The sequence below is a fragment of the Seriola aureovittata genome, chromosome 3, assembly GCF_021018895.1.
Source record: "Seriola aureovittata isolate HTS-2021-v1 ecotype China chromosome 3, ASM2101889v1, whole genome shotgun sequence".
NCBI classification, from domain to species: Eukaryota; Metazoa; Chordata; class Actinopteri; order Carangiformes; family Carangidae; genus Seriola; species Seriola aureovittata.
The window spans coordinates 2,648,029-2,670,905 of record NC_079366.1 but is presented as its reverse complement, the minus strand read 5'-3'; the positions used below and the strand labels follow the sequence as shown (position 1 = coordinate 2,670,905).

General features: G+C 41.2%; 1 protein-coding gene across 3 annotated transcripts in view; it reads right to left on the bottom strand.

The window, feature by feature from the left end:
- The window catches only part of LOC130166200 (glutamate receptor 2-like), an 80,360-nt gene that overhangs the window by 40,527 nt on the left and 16,956 nt on the right, over positions 1 to 22,877 (bottom strand). For all 3 annotated transcript variants that reach the window (XM_056371624.1, XM_056371623.1, XM_056371625.1), the window contains exons 3-14: positions 17,248 to 17,487; positions 16,299 to 16,420; positions 14,708 to 14,782; positions 12,182 to 12,235; positions 11,677 to 11,835; positions 11,195 to 11,362; positions 9,670 to 9,774; positions 9,472 to 9,579; positions 5,836 to 5,899; positions 5,219 to 5,361; positions 4,380 to 4,595; positions 2,231 to 2,385 (exon numbers count right to left, since the gene is read on the bottom strand). In XM_056371624.1, coding sequence (XP_056227599.1) covers positions 2,231 to 2,385; positions 4,380 to 4,595; positions 5,219 to 5,361; positions 5,836 to 5,899; positions 9,472 to 9,579; positions 9,670 to 9,774; positions 11,195 to 11,362; positions 11,677 to 11,835; positions 12,182 to 12,235; positions 14,708 to 14,782; positions 16,299 to 16,420; positions 17,248 to 17,487 — 1,609 coding nt within the window. The remainder of the gene's footprint in view (positions 1 to 2,230; positions 2,386 to 4,379; positions 4,596 to 5,218; positions 5,362 to 5,835; positions 5,900 to 9,471; positions 9,580 to 9,669; positions 9,775 to 11,194; positions 11,363 to 11,676; positions 11,836 to 12,181; positions 12,236 to 14,707; positions 14,783 to 16,298; positions 16,421 to 17,247; positions 17,488 to 22,877) is intronic.

The window sequence follows — 22,877 nt, the reverse complement described above, 5'->3', positions numbered from 1 at the left end:
GCTTTGTGTCACCAGCTGTTCCCGCCCTTACAAAGTTCAGCTCCTTTCACCTAGCAACCTTGAAAACACATAGCTTTTTTTCCCACATAAACTTGAGGTTTTAAGGCCCCATTCAACGGTGTAATCCTCTGGCTCTCTGTCGGTGTTGTTTGCTTTCATTACCGGAGAGCAATGAATCTATTGCTCTATCTATCCAAACCTATTGTTGTCTTTGTTGTCCAGGAAAAGAAAGACAGATCTGATGATGTCTTTGAAATGGGACAGTCTAGTCACGCTGCTGTGACACATTCTGTCTTTGAACACAGCCTCTGAAGGATGTGGTCCCCGAACTGGGACACAGCTCATATGTAGCTATGCTAACACAGAGCCAGGATCCTCAGTAGCTTGTGTAACTTCATACAATTAAAGTTACAATAAAATGTTTGCTTGAATTAGTCAGTTAGTAATGGTAATGATTTAGTATTATGGTGAACAGTGTTGACAGGGAGTGCTTTTATTTTGAAGTGTAAGGAACAGGAAGTAACCTGTGGCGGTTTTATCGCTAGCTTAATGATGTTATGAAGTCGAGAGGTCGGCTGTTTCTGCAGGGATACTGGCACATATGTTCAGTGTAAAAGACACCCGGTTTGTTCATCGCTCGAAGCTCTCACCAAATAACAATAAATCCCCACTGCACTGTGTCTGCATCAGTTTGTCTGTATATCGTCAGCATGTCACCAGGAAACGTTACAGTCAGAAGCTGTGGCTCTACCATCATGTATACACAGTTTACAGCCACAGTGACAAGAAAGCATCAGTGAACCTTTGGAATCACCTGAGTGTATTAATAAATTTACCCTTAAATAGAATCAGCTCTTCATCCAAGTTACAACAATTAACAAACACAATTTATTAAACTAACAACAACAATCATTGTGTTGTTCTTGATCAAACATCCACAGTGTAGCTGCAACAGACTAATGACATGAACAGAAGCTAGCTGGAGTCAGGAGTTATCAGACCTGGAGTCAGTCAGGGAAACCAGATTGGAGGTGTGGTTTAGAGACACTGACTTCTACAGAACACACAGACATCAGCTAATGTGAGCCAGAGGTCGGTTGCACAAAACACCATACGTTTTTCTACACTTAAGGTTTAATCTCTCCTTAGCTGAGGGAATTAATTAAGGGTGTTGCACAGAATCTCTGTTTTCTTTTTAAGTCATTTTTAAGTTTTCTAGCTTTTTATGCCTTTATTCTTGATACAGTGAGAGAGAGGCAGGAAAGTTGGGCAGAGAGAAAAGGAATGACATGCATCAAAGGGCCACATGTCAGATTTGAACCCGGGCTGATGCGGTTAGGACTGAGCCTTAATGGTAGACACTCTACCAGGTGAGCCATCGAAGCGCCCCTGCACAGAATCTCATAAAAGGTTTCCTTAGTTAAGGAAAGACGTTAAGGCATTTGCAGCATTGAAAGAGATTTTACAGCGTTAAAATTTAGCTGTTTCCATGGAGACCATTGATTGTGAGCAGTCTGCGGACATAAAATACCTCGATTATACCTGGCCAGAAAGATCACGTGGCATGTAACCACAGAGAAATCATTAAACTGCAGAAAAATAGAGTGATCCAACTCTAGACAGCCGTCAAATCCTAAACTGACTGCAGGTCAAATCTGTGATGTAAAATCAATACCTCATCGTTAAAGGTGTCTCCTAGTACTTAAAGAATCACTTAAATAGTTCAGTGAATATTTTGAGGAAATCTTATGGACAAGACTTGAGGTGTTTTGTGCAACTTTTTATCTTTAGGAAACCCTATCTCAGACTTTAAGGAAACTCTTAACTTAAAGTGTTTTGGAACATCAAAGAAAATCCACCTTCTGGAGTGGTCCACAGTTAGAGCCCAGACCTTTATCCAGTAGAGATGCTGTGGACTGAGCTGAAGACTTAGATGAAGATTAGATCAGATTTATGACCAGTTAAAACTGGGTGATTCAGAGGTTGATTCACTAAGCTTTTTTGCTTCTGTATTTTGCATTTGATATTCTGCTTCCTGGATTACTTAACTTTTCATAATGACATGGAGAATATCTAACACTCTGGTACCCTCATATAGAAACCTCTCAGTGCAGTCCTGTATCCATATGTACTGCCTTGACTCTGACAGGGTGGACAACAGCTGTGGAGAAAATACATTAACAGAACAGATCAGGAAGTGATTCAAGCTACAGGAACATGTCGTACCAACCTTGGTGAGATGTCACAACCTTGTCGCATGAAAGCGCCCAAAGAGAACCAGAGGGAGTTAAAGATCCCAAACTCATTAGTGGACTCGGTTGTTAGGGGCAACGCTCCGTCCTCCGGCTCCTCTAAAGTCCACTCATAGGGGCTGAATCTGGATACCTACAGGATGATAATAGCATTTATTGGTTTGATTTTCCCTATTGCACTGGACTTTAATGAAAACACAGTCTTACTTTGGAAGAGAGGTGTTGACTATCATACAGGGGAAGCACACATGCAGGATTTTGTACTGACAAAAGCAAAGGTTGAATACACAGGCACCATGAACATGTTGAGTCACATGTTGTACCTCTACAGGCAGCGTGACAGTCAGGCATGACACCTGGAGCAATGAGCCAGGTGTGTGAGACTGTGGACCAACCTTCACAAAGACAGAGTACCTTCTCCGATGTGGTGGGTGACACGTTGTCCAATTTTATATCTTTACATTAAAACTGTTTAGTGTACATGTAGCACACATCAGTAACAGCCTGAAAACTGCAACTGTAAAACCCACACATTTGATTGAACTGTTAGTGCAGCAGATGACTCAGGGAAATCTTTCATATGTGGACAAAAGTACTAAACTTGGCGCAATTATTTGTTTATTAATAACAAATGGTTTGCAATTACATAATGTTTTACTAATTTTTTACATTACAAATTAGAAATTACAAATATAACTCTGTAAAAATTTAACAATTGTGAATTTGACATAATCAGAGTCAAAAACATAACATTACATTCAAGTAGATTTATCCCAGAGGGATAAACATACCAATTTTGGTGCTTGTATCCACATTTGAAAGATTAATATTTATCTGCTCCACTATGTATGCAGATTGTATGTTTCAAGAAAAACTCTCTGTCACACTATAAAATCAGTTAATGTTGTTTTTAAATAATTGTAAGTTGACAGCTAATGTTCAGTCCTGACCATTTTTTTTTTTGTGAAACAGCAATTTAACAAAATTAAAAAGATCTTAACTCGAGGCCACTGTATTGCTTTTTCCACAGTTTACTCAGTGTGGTAACACCAACTAAAAATGTCCCAGTGGAGAAAACGGTAACAGCTGCTGAGCTCACAGATAAACAGGACAAAAGGTTTGTCTACACAGTCACATCTGTCTCACACCCATTTACTCCATCTATTAATCAATACAGCTATACACACCATGTAACTGCTAGCATCAAAGGAGATATCTGTAAATTTTGCTATTGCTACATAGCTAATGTTAGCATTAACAGCTTTTTACTTACCAGTCTCACCAAGAGCTTCAGCCATCTTTTTGTTTTCAACACAAGAAGTTATCAGACTATCAGACTTCTTCAGACTGAAGGCTACAGTGACTCAGTATCAAAAAGCTAGCTGGTTAGCATGCTAACTTTAGTAGAAGAAATAGAAGCAAAACTAGAGTTAACACTGATGTTTCTTTCCACCTCTGGATACAGCTGTTGGTGAGTAAAGAACTGAAGTTTGATGCTGAACACATAATGTTTCTTTTAGACTGGCTGGCAAGTAAAAACAGCTGGTAATGCTAACATTAGCTATGTAGCAATAGCAAAACTTACAAATAGCCCCTATAAAGTTGTGCTATACACGTTATGAACGTAACCTCGACCTTTTTGGTGTATTTTCTTTTGTTTTACACACGTAACTAACTGTGATAGACTGGAAACACACAGTGTGTAGAGCCACCTGACAGGAGAACACACACACACCAGGCTCAAAGATCAGTGGTGAGCCTCCTCCACACAGGGCAACATCTCATCAGTGAGCAGGAGCACAGACAAAGGTTTATCAGGGCAATGGCTTCCACAAGTTCACCTGCTACTCCAGAACTGCAGGTAAGTCTGCTTCTCTCTGCCGCCAAGAGACGCTGGTTGACATAGACAATGAATGACTCCCTGTCACTTAAACGTTTGACTTTTCTCTATGAATGTACAGTCATTAGATGGAGGTAAACTCCTGAGAGCCCTGAGTGCAGGTCTACATTAAAACGTGTTCTCGGGGTGTTGTATGTAACACAGGTCCAGACGCTTACAGCTGACGGTGACAGTTTAGTACCGGTGAGAACAAAACACATCTATACACATAAACAGACAGCACTTACCAGAAAGAGTACAACGCTAACTCCTATATAGGCAAAGACAATGCACATCCAGATTTCATAGGCCAGCGGGTCCAGAAAGGAGAAGACTCCAGGTTTGGATTTCTGTGGCTTTTTGATCATGATGGAGATTCCCAGAGACATGAAGGGTTTGGAGAAATCGATCACCTCCTCACGGACGAGCGTGATCGTCAGGGGAGCAACTGCAATGTCTGCTTTCTGTTGGAGAGACACAGACAAAGGGAGAGGGTTGGACAGCGGTCTCCTCGTGCAGTAGTCAGCTGTTGGACAGAAACGCAAGAACCAGACAACTCGAACTGGGGAACTGACTGTTGTATAAATCTATATCACACTCAGCAGGAAGCCAGAAGCTGCTCCATGCTCTCTGTTGCACCCTCTTCTTCTTTCATTCAACAAGTGCACAGCTGACCTGCCTCTTATCTATGCTCTCTTTTCATTGCTGACCTTCACACTGACCTGGTTGTTTTGTGTTAAGCAAATGTTGGGTGGGCTGAAAACTCTGGAGTTGTGTTAACGACAGGAGGAAACGTAGAAGAAGAGATGAGTTTAAATCTAAAAATTCTCAGTGTGGACATCAGGAGGAAACGTAAAAGTAGAGATGAGTTCAAGCGCTCTATTTTTTAATGATCCAAAGCACATGGTCTGAAGTGTGTGAATGCCCTGACCATGTTGTTCAGTTAAATTCTGTATTTTAACACTGTGACTGTCTTTGCTGTTCCTCATTCGTAGTATTTTTTGCAACTAATCATCTGCAGAGTAAACAATCTTGCCGCTCAAATGGAATAAGCCATGTTACTGTGTGTGCATGTCTTAAATCTTACCCCATACACCAGCTCTCCAACCATACCATTCCAGATCTTCGTCTCTGCGTCTCTAGCTCCGTATTTGCCATCTCCCACAATCCTTAGCTGGTAGCGTATACCACAGTGCTTTGCAATCTCCGCAGCCAAGTCAACGCAGTAACCTAGCATCAGTCCAAAAATAACGGGTGCACACACACACACACACACACGCACACACACAACAGCAGTGTTAGACAGAATACAGTATGGAACACTGAATACTGCAATATAAGAAATGTTCTGATCGAATACCAATGTTTCAGCTGTATTCTACTGACTGTGGATGTGATCTGATTACTGTCAGTGTGACTCAGGTTAAACTCTTTGTAAAATGTACAAATACATGAATGATAGAATGTCTTTCTCTCTTTTTATTTTTACAGTGGAAACTCTTATTTGGATCAAACAGCTTGGGACATCATTATCAGAGGTGTTTCTGAATCTAGTGTCCGAATCAGAATAACTGTAAAGAATAATCGGCAGGTTCCACCAAGAACTCCTGGCTGTGATGGTGATCAGTCTTTTATCACAAGTATAAAACAAGTATACACTGAGCATCATTAAACACACACACACACACAGTACAGTAGACATACCTTCATAACGGTCATTGTCTTGAAACAGCTCAGCATTTTTCTTCAGCATGACATAGGGGGCTTCCTACACACACACACACACACACACACACACACACACACACACACACACACATTAATTTACCATAGTTATTCCTGATTGACATGGGTCTGTCTTTAAAGGTGCAGAAAATCCAGCATCAAACTCCGAGGCTGAAAAATGAAGCCATCACTGAAGAACCAAAACCTGCAGTTCCTCTAATGGCCACTAGAGTCTGGCTCCAACAGTGAGTCAATCCCTATAGACTCCCATGTTAAAATGTCCAACTTTACAGCAGAAATAAACATGTTTACAGCCTGGTACAAAAAACTATTTTGGTCTCTGGAGCTAATTTCCTCCTTCAACAACTGTTTATATAACTCACCTGTTTACATTTTATTAAGGCTTATGGAGAATGGAGGGCATGGCCTCTTTGAGTGACAGGTGGGTGAGCATATGATGGCCGTAAACCGGCCGCACCAAAGTCTCAGCTCTACACATCACCTCTTTGTCCATTTTTTGATTATCTCTGAGTTAAGGGCAGAGTCAGACACTGCCAAGATGGCGACAGTAGGGCAGCTCACTCTGAGCTTCAAAACCACTCTTCAGAAACCTGTGGGTGATGTCACAGAGGCTACGTCCATCTTTATTTATTTTACTTTATTGCAGAAAAAACAGCCTTTGCATTAAAGCTGGAGTAGGTAATCTGGGAGATGTTAACCTGAGTTAGCCAGATTTTTAAAGTATCAGACCAAAAAACTCCCTTCAGGCATCCCTCCAAGGCCACTCCCCTAACACACACTGCTCGAGTGGATGAGAGAGAGTGGAAAGGAGTGTAATGTAGCGGTGAGTGTCATAATATCCCAATACGGAATGGCTCATTTACAAGTAAGAAAACATATATGATTACCATAATGAATGTAAACAACCAAACTTTTGAATGGTACTGTATTATGCAGGAGCGAGTCCTGCACATTGACAGACACATCTGGAATGACATCTGGGCAGTGGCTGATGATCCGGGGGAGATCACCCAGCAGTTCAGCTATGCAGCTTACAGACAGTTTGTTGTGTAACAATACAGAGCACTAGGGCAGGATCACAGTTGGTATCACTAGTTGCTGTGTCTGGAAAAATATGTGACCATAAAATTTTTTTAAATGATACATTCCTTTTCCTTTCACATACAGCATAGTCAATGACGATGTTTCATTTATCTCTTTGTATGCTACACAAAAAATAAGTGAACCAATGTGGTATGTAACTTGTTTTATTTTTATGGACATAAATATATGAAATATAATATTACTGAAATATAAGATATATACAAAATATATCATTACCACACACAATATATTTACTGTTGATTATAAGCAGAGGTGAGTGTTGGCTGACAGGCCAGGCTCTGCATGTGACATCATGTGGGTGCTGTGGCAATCTTCATCTGCTTTGACAGCGACTGTCCTTCCTAGAAAAAATTTCACAATTAGCCATCATCTCTACAAAAATGACATTTAGATGATTAGATCTGAATCTCTTTATAGGACGTATAACAACACAGGACTATTGCTACATAAAGTCTCAGGCTATTTTGCTGAGGGGAAGATGGTTTTATGGGTATAAAGTAATTATTTGAGAGGGTTGGTTTATGCATTAAGTGCAGCAGTTATGGACAGTGTTTATTACACATACACATACACAGGTACACGAATAATAAATTCAAGAATATTTTTCTAATATGAGAAATGGGCTCAACTGCTAGAACCAATATTGTGAGGAGCACCCTCATGTATGTAAAACAAAGGACTACTCATGAAAGAAGAATGCATTTATATCAATAACAGTGGTCTAAGCAATTACACTTTCATAACACCTTCTTAAAAACTTTGTACGTTTGTAAATGTGTCGCTAACGACCTGACTTTTAGAGGTTTGAAGAGCTAAGCTGCTTCTCTATTACATAAAGTTGCACTCACCAGTGGGAGAGAAAATGATGAAATGGTGGAGGTGGAGCGGGGGTGGTGGTCTCATCAGTCAGTCTTTTACAGGTGGTGAAGTTGAGTCTTTCTCACAACTAAAGAACCACAAACCTCCCATTTGCAGCCATGACAGACCTAAATACTGTCAAACCACATCTACTCACAACTACAGTGCAGACATCACCAAACATATAGGCTTGTTAGCTACACTGTCTACTAGCATAGCTGATGTTCAGAGGTGGAAAGTAACAAAATACCTTTACTCACGTTACTGTATTGAATACTTTTTTTGTGTATTTTGTATTTTTTAAGTATAATTTAAAATCGGTATTTTGTATTTTACTTGAGTACGTTTTTACTCAAGTATTGTACTTAGTTACTTTATAAATCCTATCCGCTACTGAGTAAAAATAACAATTCAACCTACAGGGGAAAATTACACGCCAGAACCATTGACAGTAAACCAACGGCCAGAACCAACAGTGACTAACTTTACAAAACAACTAACTTTAAGTTGCTACTTAAACTGAACAAGAAGTTGTTGTTTTTGCACTTACATTTGTTACACTTGTTCTTTAATTAAAAACAAAATAGTTTTGGATTTCTGACCCCTTGTCCTATTTTTACTACCCTCACACCCCACACAAAGAAAGTAACTAAGTAACTTTTACTTAAAGTACATTTCAAATGAAATACTTTTTACTTTTATTGAGTACATTTTCAGATGAGTACTTTTACTTCTACTTGAGTAATATTTCATCAAAGTATTGGTACTTTTACTTGAATACAAAATTTTTGTACTTTTTCCACCTCTGCTGATGTTGCTTACAACCAGTGTTATCTAACATTAGCTTTGGCTAATACATGAAACATATGTTGGTTTATGATTAAACAGCTGAAACGACTTATGAAGCAGCTAGCTACGTTAGTACAACCCCGCCCCCCCCACTTCCCAAAACAAAACAAACAAGATAATTACCTGTGTAATAGAAATACAGCCACCATTGCGTCGCTTTTTAGCTACTCTGTCTCCTCAGTTGTCGCCATCGCTGAAAAGCCATGTCAGTGTTGACTCTTGTTCGGCTTGTTGAAGCTGCTGTTGAAGTCAAAGCCTTAGGTGGAACTGATTGAACTTTCTGCCATTCCTGTGCGTCTTCTTCCTCTTCTTCACCTGCGACCGCTGCTTGTCTGACACGGAAGCAGCTCAATCATGCAGCAGTAAGCGCGAGCGCACAGCCAGAGTACGCAAAGGCACGCTACTGAGGTTGCTACAGAGGACGTGTTTTTTCCTGTTTATTGTCAGAGCATTTCGTTTATTCATTGCTATCTGGATATTAAGAGAATTTAAAGAAATATCACAAAAATTTTTTATGAAACAGATTACCTACTCCAGCTTTAATCAATCCCTGTGTGATTCTGTTCCTGGATTTCATTTACAATTTACAATAAAATTCTAAATTCTAATTAATAAATCAAGCAACACAACTTTGTTGTCCACAGTGGAAATCTCCACCTGATATTAGAGTGAGAAATTTAATGAAATAGATTGTAGCTGCCCCTGTCTGAGCTCTGTGCCTAAATTATTGGGTGTTTTTTCTCACACTGGTTGTCATGGAGACAAAGTTCATGTGTTTATTACCAGTATAGTTGTAACAATGACCGTCTTGTTTTCCATTCCCATGGTGTCATTAGGGTACAGGTCTGACTTTGTCACCACCATCTTATCCACCTCATTCCAATAGCCGATCTATGAACACACACACACACACACACAGGTTATTTACCTACACACAGCTACATGCTATCATGATATTGATGATGACAAACAGGTTGTCACCTTCACAGGTCCATTGTTCTTCAGCTCCATGACGGTCACAGAGTAGTTGACTCTCTTCCCATACTGGTCAAACTGAATGTTCCCAGTTAAACCATCTACACGCACCTACACATAAGAATAAAGAAAAGGAGTGGGTTTCACCAAACATACATACAGCCAGGCATATAATACTCACACACACACACACACACACACACACACACACACACACACACACCTTTTACCTTGAAATGAGTGTTGAAAGTATTAATAAGTAATCTCCTAATCATTATGACAAATGTCAACGGATATGATATATTAAATATATTGTTGTACATGTATTTAGTGAGGCAGGTGTGTAGGAGCAGGATGAGTGGATCCGAAGTAGCTTTTATAAAATCTCGGTCACTGGCTGACTTGCAATATACAATTTTAAATTTATCTGAGGGGTGTTTTTATCCTGCTCCAGACAGCTCTAGATATGAATATGAATATTTATAAAGCCTACACCTTCTGGCTCTTCTGGCAAACAAGAGCCTCTCTTCACCTACAATATTTCCATAACAACTTCCTGTGTCCAGATTTGAATAAACTGCCCGCCCACTATAGATCTATATAAAATCATGTGTGTGGTTACATTAGTGGGTTTAGGGTACGGCAGTTTCCTTCTTTTTATCTTAATATTCTGCTTATCCTTCCATAAATGATCTGTTCTTCACTAGATCAGCATCCATCACAGATTTAACTGCAAACAATTCTTAACGTTAATATAATACTCCCTTATTTTGAAAAACCTAAACATAATTCTGTCTGTCACAATTATAGAGTGTGAACACTGTAAATATGAAAATGGTAAATGAGCAGAAACATGTATGAGAACTGCAACACAACTCAAGATTCATATTCGTAACAACACATGGACACAATGCAACAAACTGTCACAAGAACAACTTCTTCCTGACAGTGAAGAAAAGGAAAAATGTTACAACTTTAAAATGAACAGGAGACATTTGGAGGAGAGGGCTGCGTACAGCAGGGGCTGAGGTCAGTGGCGTGGCAGCGACCTGCAGCAGGTGTGTGTGTGTGTGTGTGTGTGTGTGTGTGTGTGTGTGTGTGTTTTGTTGTTTTAATGTTGTTTGCTGACAGGAAAATTATGTTACTTTATATATATACTGAATCTGTCCTAACATAACAAAACACAAAACACTTGAGCCACAATGTAAAGGTGGCTGCTTTAATCTACAGGTGCTTCACAAGACCAGATCCATATTGGACTGCACAAACCAGCCCCTCCCAGATAGCAATAGGGTCCTCGGCCCTAGTCTGGCCAATATTCTTCCATTTTAAAGCCCTCCCTCAGGCCATAGATTCAGAGTTCCCCAGTTCAGGTGTAACAGGACTAAAAACTCTAAAACTAAAAACATCCCATGTGCATGGACCTACTGAATCTGCACATGTGAACTGTCATTTCACAGCGTTTGGTGTTTTGCAGTGTTCTTTGTTTTACAGTATCTGTGTTTTAATCCGTGTAATAATCCGTGGTTACCTGTTTGAGGGCACGTTCAATCTCCACCCCCTGTGCCCACGGCACTGCTGGATTGGCCAGACAGTCCCCATTGTTGCCACGACGACTCATGTCTATCCTCTGCTTGTGAAGGAAGCGGAAGGCCTCAGTCATCACATGGACGGCGTCGTAGGTGAGAGCTGAGGTATACTGAGACACAGACACATCATCACTTCAGAAATTCTGGACCTGCTGTGGTTCAGGATCTGGTTCAGTTCTAAGAGGACTGTGTTGAAGTGCATCCGTCTCTCTGACAGCTCATTATAACAAAGACATGTTAAATGGCCCGACAACAGTCAGATCCACAGAGATGATGAATTTTCCAAAGATTAGATTATTAAACGCAGTGTTAGCATGACTATGCTACGCTGATCCTTGGACTGGCTCCAGGTGAACTGATTCTTTCCTGGAGCAACTTAAACTCATTTCAATGAGGAAGTAACGTTGACTAATCCTGATCTTACTCTGATCCGTGAGTCAGCTCCAGGGTACTCCTTCTCCTCCAGAGCCTCCCATCGCTGGTCAAACTTCGCCACCACAGGATCATCAAAGTCTACGATCTGGAACCCAGACACATTCGCTCCTCCGTACTGGATCTTAGAGAGGTCACCATCTACGAAACCCTGCAACAACAACATTTTAATAAATGACCTTTGACCTTTTCTTTCAAACTGACTGCGCAGGGCCTGAAGACATGTCAGTAACGGAATCCTGGTCCTGTAGTGGAGGTGTGCTGGTATACAGACACGTTACAGTGAAGAAGTGATGGTTAACAGTGTCTATCACCACAGCTACTGGAACATCAGTGGTGCTTTGATTTGATGTGTGGCCTGCTGCTAGACAGACTGAGGCAGGTCAACTACTCAACAACCAACACAGGTTGATGACCGTAACCTGTCACCTGATGTAGCAACATGCCTATTAACCATGTCGTCATTTATACATGAGAAGTGAGAGCACATGACTCACCAGGTTGGCGATGATGTAGTGGTATCCTTTCACATGTCTGCCTATAGTGATGACCTGGTGGGAGAGAGGACGAGGTGTGAACAACAGCAACAACAAGCTGATAAAAACATTTCTCCCAGTCTGTAGTTTCTGTCCTGTGAAAAACATGTGAATGTTAATGAGCTCAGGAAACAAGCTGATAATTACATGAAATATTTAACTGGATTTTTAATGTTTTAATTAGAATAAGAAATGTTTCTCCACCCTCAAAGAAAGAGGTCTGTACCACAAAGCAGGATTTGAGGTTATGGAAGTAACTTCAGGTTTAACTCAGTCCTACAACGATGGTTCACTTCTTACAAGGGTGAATCACCATGGTAACTGATACTGAAGTCCAGATTCTTTAATCCGACAGGATTCCTGACAGGAATGAAGCTCTTACTCTCTTCTTCATCACTGCAGCTCAGAATAACATGAGGAGACTGAGACCACAACTGGAAATAAAAACTAAACCAACAATGATCCACACACTGTTAGTCAGTCAGACTGACTCATCAGACATCAACTACTCCTCTCCTCTTTTCTTTCTCTCCTCTCTGCAGCAGAAACAGTCTGACTTTAACTTTAACTGTTTTATCTGCATCACATGTTCATAACAGTTTGTTCATCATCCGACTGAAGAGCGAAAATACTCAGTAAGAAACATAATGATAATTCATGCACTAATTTACAATATATCTTTACTCTGACTTTAATAGAAATTATATTTAGACATAGGAATAATATTTTTTCATTATTATTATTCATTACATTTCACCTTGTTGAAAATCACTTCTCGACATGGTTATAAGCAAACTTACAGGCAGGTATCAGTATTTCTTCTCATATCATATAAATAACCTTTTTCATGGTTCTGATGATGCTGTTTATAATTAACAACTCCACCCCTTCTCATGAAAGTGCTCTTAACCGAACAGGTAAACCCAGGGTTAACTGAGCCAATTGATAACCAGCTTTGTAGTACACATTATCCAGGATGGTCAATGTTGGGTTCAGTTAACCCAGATAAATAAAAGTTATCCTGGATATGATGAACTTGCTTCGTAATAAAGGCCTCAGAACAGGTTATCAGGACAGAAAATGTTAGGTTCAGTAAAGCAAGATAATAAAAAGTTATCCTGGGAAAGTTGAGCCTGTTTCATAATGCAGACCTCAGCTCTCTGACCAGCTGGTGTTTGTTGAGCTGTACCGAAGCAGGAGGCTGTGGCTGCCTCCATTAAACTGCTGAATACATGAGCCATCAGCTTCAACACTGTAACACAATTCAAAACGCCAAAAGTAAGTGGACAAAACAAAAGACACCACTGGATGAAAACCAGCAGCAGAGACTGGAGTAAGGAAGAGAAGCTCTGGTGGACTGCGGTCAAGCTGATGACTTGGACCCCTGTCCTCTGCAAAGTTCTTCAGATGACAGGGTTCTGAGTCCTACACTGTCCACCTGGTTGAAATGTGGAAAATCTTTAAGATGAGTCTCTGTTGTCTTTGCTCAAGCTGAGGATTGGACTGGGGCCTCTGCTCATTCTCCTTTAAAGAAACCAGCTGAGGTGGAGCTGGTATGTAATTAATATACACCTGAACACCTCCTTGTGGAGGTCAGTCTGGGTGTTTCAGGCTCAGAGTAGATCCCAGGGCAGATCCAAATACACCAGAGACAGTATAAATCCTAATGAGCACAGGAACATCCATGGATCCCCCAGACAGAGCTGATCAAAAAGAGGTTCACTGTTTCACTCACCAGCTCTCACCTAAAGACTCAGCTTCAGCTGTGTGGATAAATAAATAGACAGGAGGATTTCAGAACCAGGGACCAGCTATAGATATGATGTGCATCACTCACTGCTTTGTCTGTATAAATTAGTCCACTCACAACCATTAACAAATGACCTTTGACCTCTTCCAGACCCAGGCTGAACTGGAAAGTCCAATTAAAAACAGCAGCTTAAAGTCTGATCTGATCTGGAACTGTGAATGTTTCTCATTGTTAACAAAAAGACAAAAGAGAAACAGACCTGGAAGCAGATCTGAAATGAAAACAGTACAGTACTCCACCCTGCTCCTACCTAAAAGGAAGCACGTTGACAGGATGGTGTATTAATTTTAAATGTGCTGACACAAGACAACACCTGGAGAAGGTGTTGTATTTTCAGACCTTCAATGTCAGGGGAAGCTCAAATGTCAAAGGTCAATGTGACGTAGAAAACTGTTGACAGCTGATGATGGTGTTTTATTGGTTTTAAGTTGTGTTCCAACTCATAAAATAGTGACATTCTCATGAGTAAAACTCAACGTCTGCTAAACGTAACAATGTCAGTTAGGCAATGTCTCTCTGACACCACACTGATGTCTGGTGCATGATGGGAGAGACAAATTAAACAGCAAAGGATGTCTCTACAGCAGGCTGGAGGAGGAGAAGCATAATCTCTCCTGGTGATGGATGGATTTTATCAGTGTATCATTAGCAGCAGTATTGATAAGACTGAAATGTACCTGCTCCATGATGTCTTTAACTTTGTCTTGTTCACAGTCCAGGATGATGCGTCGCTCTTTACGGATCTCCAGGTCCTGAAACACAGATTAGAGTTTAGCAAGATTCAACACCACAGTCCTGCAGCATGAAGTTGTGACTGATAATATGTTTAGGTTTGTATTGTCTCTGGTCTCTGCTGTCACTGGGAGGGGACACTGTGGGAGGACAGGAGGTGTAGTGTCGCTCTTGGAGATACTGAACCCTGAAATCAGTGGCAGTGGTGACAGTGAGTGCTGAGAGCAGTGAGACAGAGCAGTCACAGGGAGCAGTGACAGAGAGCAGTGAAAAGAGCAGTGACAGAGAACAATGACAAAGAGCAGTGAGAGAGAGCAGTGACAAGGAGCAGTGACAGAGAGCAGTGACAAAGAGCAGTGACAGGGAGCAGTAAGAGAGAGCAGTGACAGAGAGCAGTGATAGGGAGCAGTGACAGAGAGTAGTGACAGAGAGCAGTGACAGGGAGCAGTAAGAGAGAGCAGTGACAAGGAGCAGTGAGAGAGAGCAGTGACAAAGAGCAGTGACAGGGAGCAGTGACAGAGAGCAGTGACAGAGAGCAGTGACAAAGAGCAGTGAACAGGAGCAGTAACAGAGAGCAGTGACAAAGAGCAGTGACAGGGAGCAGTGACAGAGAGCAGTGACAGGGAGCAGTGACAGGGAGCAGTGACAGGGAGCAGTGACAGGGAGCAGTGAGAGAGGAGTGACAGAGAGCAGTGACAGGGAGCAGCGAAAGAGAGCAGTGACAAGGAGCAGTGACAGGGAGCATTGACAAAGAGGAGTGGCAAGGTGCAGTGACAAGGAGCAGTGACAAGGAGCAGTGACAGGGAGCATTGAGAGAGAGGACTGACAGAGAGCAGTGAGAGAGAGCAGTGGCAGGGAGCAGTGACAGGGAGCAGTGACAAGGAGCAGTGACAAGGAGCAGTGACAGAGAGCAGTGAGAGAGAGCAGTGACAGTGAACACTGACAGAGAGCAATGAGACAGAGCAGTCACAGGGAGCAGTGACAGAGAGCAGCGACAGAGAGCAGTGACAGGGAGCATTGCGAGAGAGCAGTGACAGGGAGCAGTTACAAGGAGCAGTGACAGAGAGCAGTGAGAGAGGAGTGACAAGGAGCAGTGACAGGGAGCAGCGACAGATAGCAGTGACAAGGAGCAGTGACAGGGAGCATTGACAAAGAGGAGTGACAAGGTGCAGTGACAAGGAGCAGTGACAGGGAGCATTGAGAGAGAGGAGTGACAGAGAGCAGTGACAGAGAGCAGTGAGAGAGAACAGTGACAGGGAGCAGTGATGGAGAGCAGTGAAAGAAAGCAGTGACAAAGAGCAGTAATAGGGAGCAGTGACAAAGAGGAGTGACAGGGAGCAGTGAAAATGAACAGTGAGAGAGAGCAGTGACAGAGAGGAGTGACAGAGAGCAGTGACAGGGAGCAGTCACGGGAGCAGTGACAGGGAGCAGTGACAGGGAGCAGTGACAGGGAGCAGTTAGAGAGAGCAGCGACAGTGAGACGTGACAGAGAGCAGTGAGAGAGAGCAGTGTTGTGTAGGAGCAGATCATCAGTACCTGAAACAGCGAACGGTATGCTTCGTCCTTCCTCTCATCCTTCAAGTTTCCTACATTTATGGCTGTGACCACCCATTTCTTCTCTGCTGCAGTGTCCAATATGACCTGAAGAGTAGAAAGACCTACACACACGCACACACACACACACACACAGCGTGGTTAGTGAAATTAGAAGTCTGTTTGCTGTGATGTACATGGTAACAGGACAGCACCAGGGGGGGTTCTGATCTGAATCTGCTTCTGTTCAGATCATTTATCAAATCTATTTAGGTTCAGCTTTCAATACTTTAATAAAAATAACCACAACTCTACAAATGAGATGCAGCTGAGATTTGTGTTAACAGTACTCTAAAATAAAAACTGTGTTTACACCACACCATACACTGAGGTCAGAGTTCAGAACGTGACAAGACATTTCAAAGTCATCCATAGAGTGGCCATTCTATCCTTTTATTCATTCTTTAGTTTAACAAAGGAAAAAATAAGAATTTCCAAACACCAGAATTGAACCGTTTCTTCTTCTATCTTCTTTATTGTTTTTGTTTTTTAATCTGACAATAAAAACGTCATAAAAGTTTTAAAGTTTTGTTTAAAAATGAAAGAAATTGTAAAACTGCCTGAGGGCACACAGACCAATCGAACTTCAGATTGTTTGACAACCTCCTGAGCCACAGCCGCCAAATCAAATCTAGAGGAGGCCTCCTGACATTTTAATGTAGGTCTCCAATTTGAGAACCATTTCTTAGAAACTGTGACAACTGAAGCTCTTTACACAGACATCGATGTGCAGTCAGAATCAGAGTTAGACATTACCAGATGGTGTTGGTTTCTATATAAAGATAAATGTTTGAGGTCATGTACACTGTGTGTCTCCCAGAGAGATCTTTGGAAAACAGAGAAGGGATCCTTTGCTATAACCCCTAGCTGTACCTGATGAGAGCCTTATTACCTCTGTCACTGTCATACAAGTAGGCAAACTTCTCCCATTTGTAGTATTCCACTAATGACACCAGCGGGCCCTTGATGTCCGGCCTCATCTGGAGAACGAACTGATTCATCCCCTCTGCTGGAAAAGAAGGTGTGATGAAGGAGACATGAAGCGTCTCACAGAAGGAGGTGATGGTGTTCACCGACTTCTTGTCGTAGAAGCCAAAGATGGCGTAGACGCCTCGAGAGAACTGGGAACAAACTGGGAGAGAGGGAGAGATAGAGAGAGAGACACACACACACAGGATGAAACTCAGACACAGGTCTCAGGTAACATCCTGAAAGTTGACAAAGCAGGGACGTCCCTCTGCAGCTCTCCGATGACAATGATCCATTGTATGTGTTGAATAAAACGGTTCAGCTGAGTGTATAAATATTTCAAATTAAGTTTGGGATAGAAATCTGTAGGGTTGTATGAGGTTGTTCTATAATCAAACCTGCAGGAGCTGCATGTGACAGATTATCACCATGGAGACCTCCAACTCTTTACTTTATTCAATCTCATTATATTAAACCTTCAATGGTCATGTTACCTGTGAATGGACAGGTGTGTTGGAGAGACCTCTTGGTAAAATAACCTCATGAAAGTCTGTGCACCCAAACATGCGCCACACGTTTCTCTGTCTGCAGGTGTACTAGACAGTGTGTGGGAGTTTTTTGCTAATCCTCAGTTGGATACACATAAAATCAAAGACACTGGGTTGCTATAGCGATACACAACATGGCACAGACAGAGTTCCCAGTCTTTTCAAGAGATCATTTTCCAGGACATTTCCAGTGATAATCTCACTCATTTTACAGACAGGAATCACACCATACACCAATGTGTTCCTATCTGTGGAAGTCTGATTTAAAATAAGTGCAGTCTATACTTGGCTATACTTATCTATGACATCATCTTTTACATGATTAATTAATTATGATTTTATGACAAATTGAACACAAGAAAAAAAAAACCTTATTATCATCATCATTAATTCATAACATGACTCACCTTATGCTTATGAATTATTTTAACCATTGCTGCCTGAACACCAGTATAAATAGTTGCCTACAGTTTTCCCTCCTGGCAAATCTAGACTGAAGTTAAGCTAAATGTAGATTCAAAGTTGAATTAGGTCGGTTATTTACTACAACTGGGTCTCATCAGGTAATCACACTTTAGCCTCTTTACTAGTAACAGGAAGTGATGTCATTAACAAGGTTATTAACCCACTGTGAGCTACCACTACAACAGTTACAACAGTTTACCTCCAAAAACAGATAAATAATAATAACAATAATGGTATTATAAAGCAAAGAAACACCTATATTGACTTCACATTTATTATCAACTCTCAGCAATTCAAAACTGAAACAAACACACTAACCCATTATCCAACAGTTGGGAATAATACATTGATCTATAAACCAGATAAAGACAGTTAGCAGCCAACAGGGACTCATGTACATTTAAAGGACTTACTAACTTCTTAACTTACACTCTTCCAGCCTGCAGCATGTGACTTCGAGCTGCGTTAACAGCATTAAACAAAACCAATAGCAGTGTGTTCAAACTACTGTCATCCATAAACTAGCCTAGCATTTGAACATCAAAGTGATCCTGAGCATAAAATAGGAGAATACTGAAATCATTTTTCCAGGAAAACACATTATTTTCCAGGACACTTGACTTTTTCTCTCATTTTCCATGTGTTTTCCATGACTGGGAAACTGTTCACCTGTTTTCCAGGTTCCCTGCACAGAGGATTCTCACAGCCAGAGATTGAAGACTGGACCAAGATGAGCTTCTAAAGACCACAAATGAAAAGTCGGCAAAGCAGCTTCAGATTCTTGCCCATGTCTGCATGACGTCTCTCTAATGCACTGTGACACCAACACACTGGACAATGAGCAGACTAGTATCTGATGGAGTTTTTAAGAGCCAGGTGGGCTGGATGGTGAAATTTGATATTTGGTTAAATAACTTTATGTGGAAAACTCAAAGACAGGAAATGAGTAGAAGACAGTGAGATTTTCTGTTAAACATCATGGAATCAGTCACTGGCTGCTGTGATGACTGCTGTTAGGCACAGAGGCCTATGTCACTGCTTCAATATTTATCTCTGTATTCTATATTAAAGGCAGCCAACAGTTACTGTACAGTTAGGACATTTCACTGGAAGGCTGCAGGACTCTTAGTGTCTGTTATATTTAGTCGTCCTACTTCAATGACCTCATTCTCTTCTCTGGAAATAAAACGTCCAGTTTCCTCTCTGTGTCTGAACTGTTGAGTTCATGTGCATCATATCCTGAATTGATGCTGACATATGAACATGATTGAACCATGAACAATAATCGTTTATAATTCATGTTCTATTAAGGACCAGTGCAGCTGAGGACATCTTGAATACAACATATTTCACTGACAGTCACAATAAACCAATAACATGCTCCACACACTCCGCAGAGCGCAATGAAAGTATATCAAAGCCTGTTTATTCCTCCCATCCCCGAGGACACATTAACAAGCATGGGCACGGGGGGGGGGGGGGCTCCACCAAGTGCTCAGACTACCCAACCAAATCGTCCTGCTTCATCCCAAAATTTAAAAAATAAGTGAAAAGTATTTCATATTGTCCTTGTCAAAGTTTATTTATATCTGATTGGTTGGTCGGGGTATATGGAAACTGGACGCAGCAGGGAAAGCAGTTACTTCACTATCATTTGACTTCATCACTACTCTCTGGTTACAAGCCCACTTCACTCACGCTCAGTGACTTGACTCTGATGAGAACAGCCTGGTTTTAGTTTTAGTTAATCCATGAGATTTGATCTCTAGATCTGATTTATTTGGCTGCTTAACATTGAATACAATATGGACCAATATATTAATAGATTCTATGGTTTTAGTTTTAGATAACATAAAACAGTGCGGCTTACAGTCATAAAGGACACGAACAGACCCCAGTAATTATTTTTACTTTAAACTAGAGATGTGCTGATTCTGATACCTGAACCTGTGTACCGGTCCATACACAGGACTGATATGATACCACTGTATTAAAATAAAAATGAAAAAACGCTTTAGGAGTTGCATACTTGTATTTTTTTCTCTCTGCCACAAACACAACAGTTACACCTTCTCAGATTCTTCATTGCAGGTGCACAAATCCCGTTTTACAACTCACAAATTAAGAAACTCATAAGCTGCATTTTTTGCTACAGTTGCTTCAGTGAATTTGCAACATACATTCACACACCTGGATCACATAATGTGAAGTCATGGACAAAATATGCACATCTGCTAATCAGATTGTGAATTCATGCACAAACAACTACTAATTCCACTTTCACAGGTGCCCAGTTGTTTTGCACCAAAAATACCTTTAAAGTATACCTGTGCAGAATTCCCTCAGAAACTTCATGTACTGCCCTCAGTGTGGCCAGGAGGGTGAGCTCCTGACGGGGAAATTATTCAAGTGCTACATGAGAAGAGATCGTCTGCTTCAGTAGTCGAGGTAAGTGAGGACGTTCTGTGCGTGTCCATGACAAATGTAAGCATATCTGTTCAGTTGTTTGTGTTCTGTTCAGCTCGTATATTTGTTGTTATGCTGGAGATAGAGTTATGGTTATAGATTAATACATTAATACATTTGTGAGACGTGTTTAGCAAGCTAATGTTTCTGCTCATAATGGCTTGCTAAGCTAGCATATCGGCTCAACATGACGTGAGGCAGATGAGGTGAAATACAGCTAAATTGCCGACAGCTTACATTTCACATAGAAGAAGAGATTTCTGGGAACACTGTAGTTTTATCTGTGTGTGAAACTATAAGGTTTATTGATAAGTTTTAAGGTATTAGATCCGTGCACAGATTCACATTCTCACTGACACTGATCCAGTATTTCAGCAAGATCAACGGCCTTTCAGATTCTAGTATCAGAATCAGAACAACTCTACTTTAAACTGCTTTTAACTGTACGAACAGTGTAAACTCAACTATAATAAAGTTCTTCTTAGTTCTAAACACCAAATAAAGTCTGATCAGTCCGTTCAGACATGACTGTTCCTGGTTTGAGCTCAGCAGGACTGGGATCAGACTGCTCTACTGAACCTGATCTACATCAAGTCTTCAGCTGATAGAAAGTGGTGACTACAAGGTCGTCTGCACTGATGAGTTAATGGTGGATCATTTTATTACTGTTTACCGCAGTGACTGTTATTGTTGTTGTCTTATCAACCTGATTAAAGGTTTTCATCCAGTAAATGAATGAGTGAAATAAAACAAAGAATAACATCTTGTATTAGAACTGTTCCACCTTCAAATATGGAGGACATGTTTGATTTTTAATGCTGCAAAGTGCTGCGTGTTATGGTGGCAGAGAAACACACTAATAATTTATTATTTAGAAAAGAGCTTGTTAGGCACTACAGTGTCTTCAGACTATATCCAGACCCCTTCACTCCACCGTGGTGTAGTTTTCATTTTCAACGGATAAAACTGACATTTTTGCTCATTAATCTGCACTCAATAATCCATCATGATATATAAAAGAAGATGGTTTTAGAAATCTCTCAGTTACTAAAGTTCTTCAGTAGTTTGTAGAAAAGCTTTTGTAAAGTCAGAGGTTTCACCCAAGTGCACGGTGCCGTCGACCTGCTCTGAGCAGCCGAGCAGCTGACTGTTGCTAGTCTGCTGCTGGACTGGCTTACAACTCCCTCCACCACCCTCTCCTCCCACTGGTCAGCACTGCATGCCACCGCAGGGTTTCTGCCTGAGTTGACCCCCCACCTTCTAACAGCGTTACTCGTCAGCCTCGATGAAGCCGTTAAATTACCAGATCGATAAGAGAACCGTTAAAGTACTGGATCGATGAGATTACAGTTAAAGTACCAGATCAATAAGTGATTCGTTAAAGTACCAGATCTATAAAAGATCCGGTAAAGTACCGGATCTATAAGAGAACCATCAAGGTACCAGATCTATAAGAGAACCGTTAATGTATCTGACTAATAAGATTACAGTTAAAGTACTGGATCGATAAGAGAACCATCAAAGTGCCAGATCTACAAGACAACCGTTAAAGTACCGGATCAATAAGCAGCATTGGTAATACTAGTAGTACAGTTAAAGTCTAAATTAAACCTTACACCAAAACAGGGCCTTTGACTTGTCTAACGCTGCGATCGGCTGTTCGTTTTAGGTGACTGCTGTACAACATGGTTTTGGTTTAAATGTATGACACGTGAATTTGTAACATGCAGACAGACGTGTTGTCTTTGTGAAGTCAGTGTCACAGTGTGTGGACATCATGTGTACTGCAGCAGGTGCAGAAGGAGAGGACTCCATGCTATCACAATACACTGCACTTAAATAGCAGACCTCTGAGCCTCGGGCCAGAGCCATCATTACATCATGCTCTGATGAAGACTCAGTGCACTGCCTGCACCGAGGCCTTGTTCCCGCTGTTTCTGCTCTGTGACTCTACGCTGATCCACTTCACCAACACATTTATCACCACATTCAGATAACACATCTGTGGTTTGGGCCCATTTCACTTGAACTACCAGAGCATATGTTTAATGCAGTGGTAAGGACGGCTTATCAC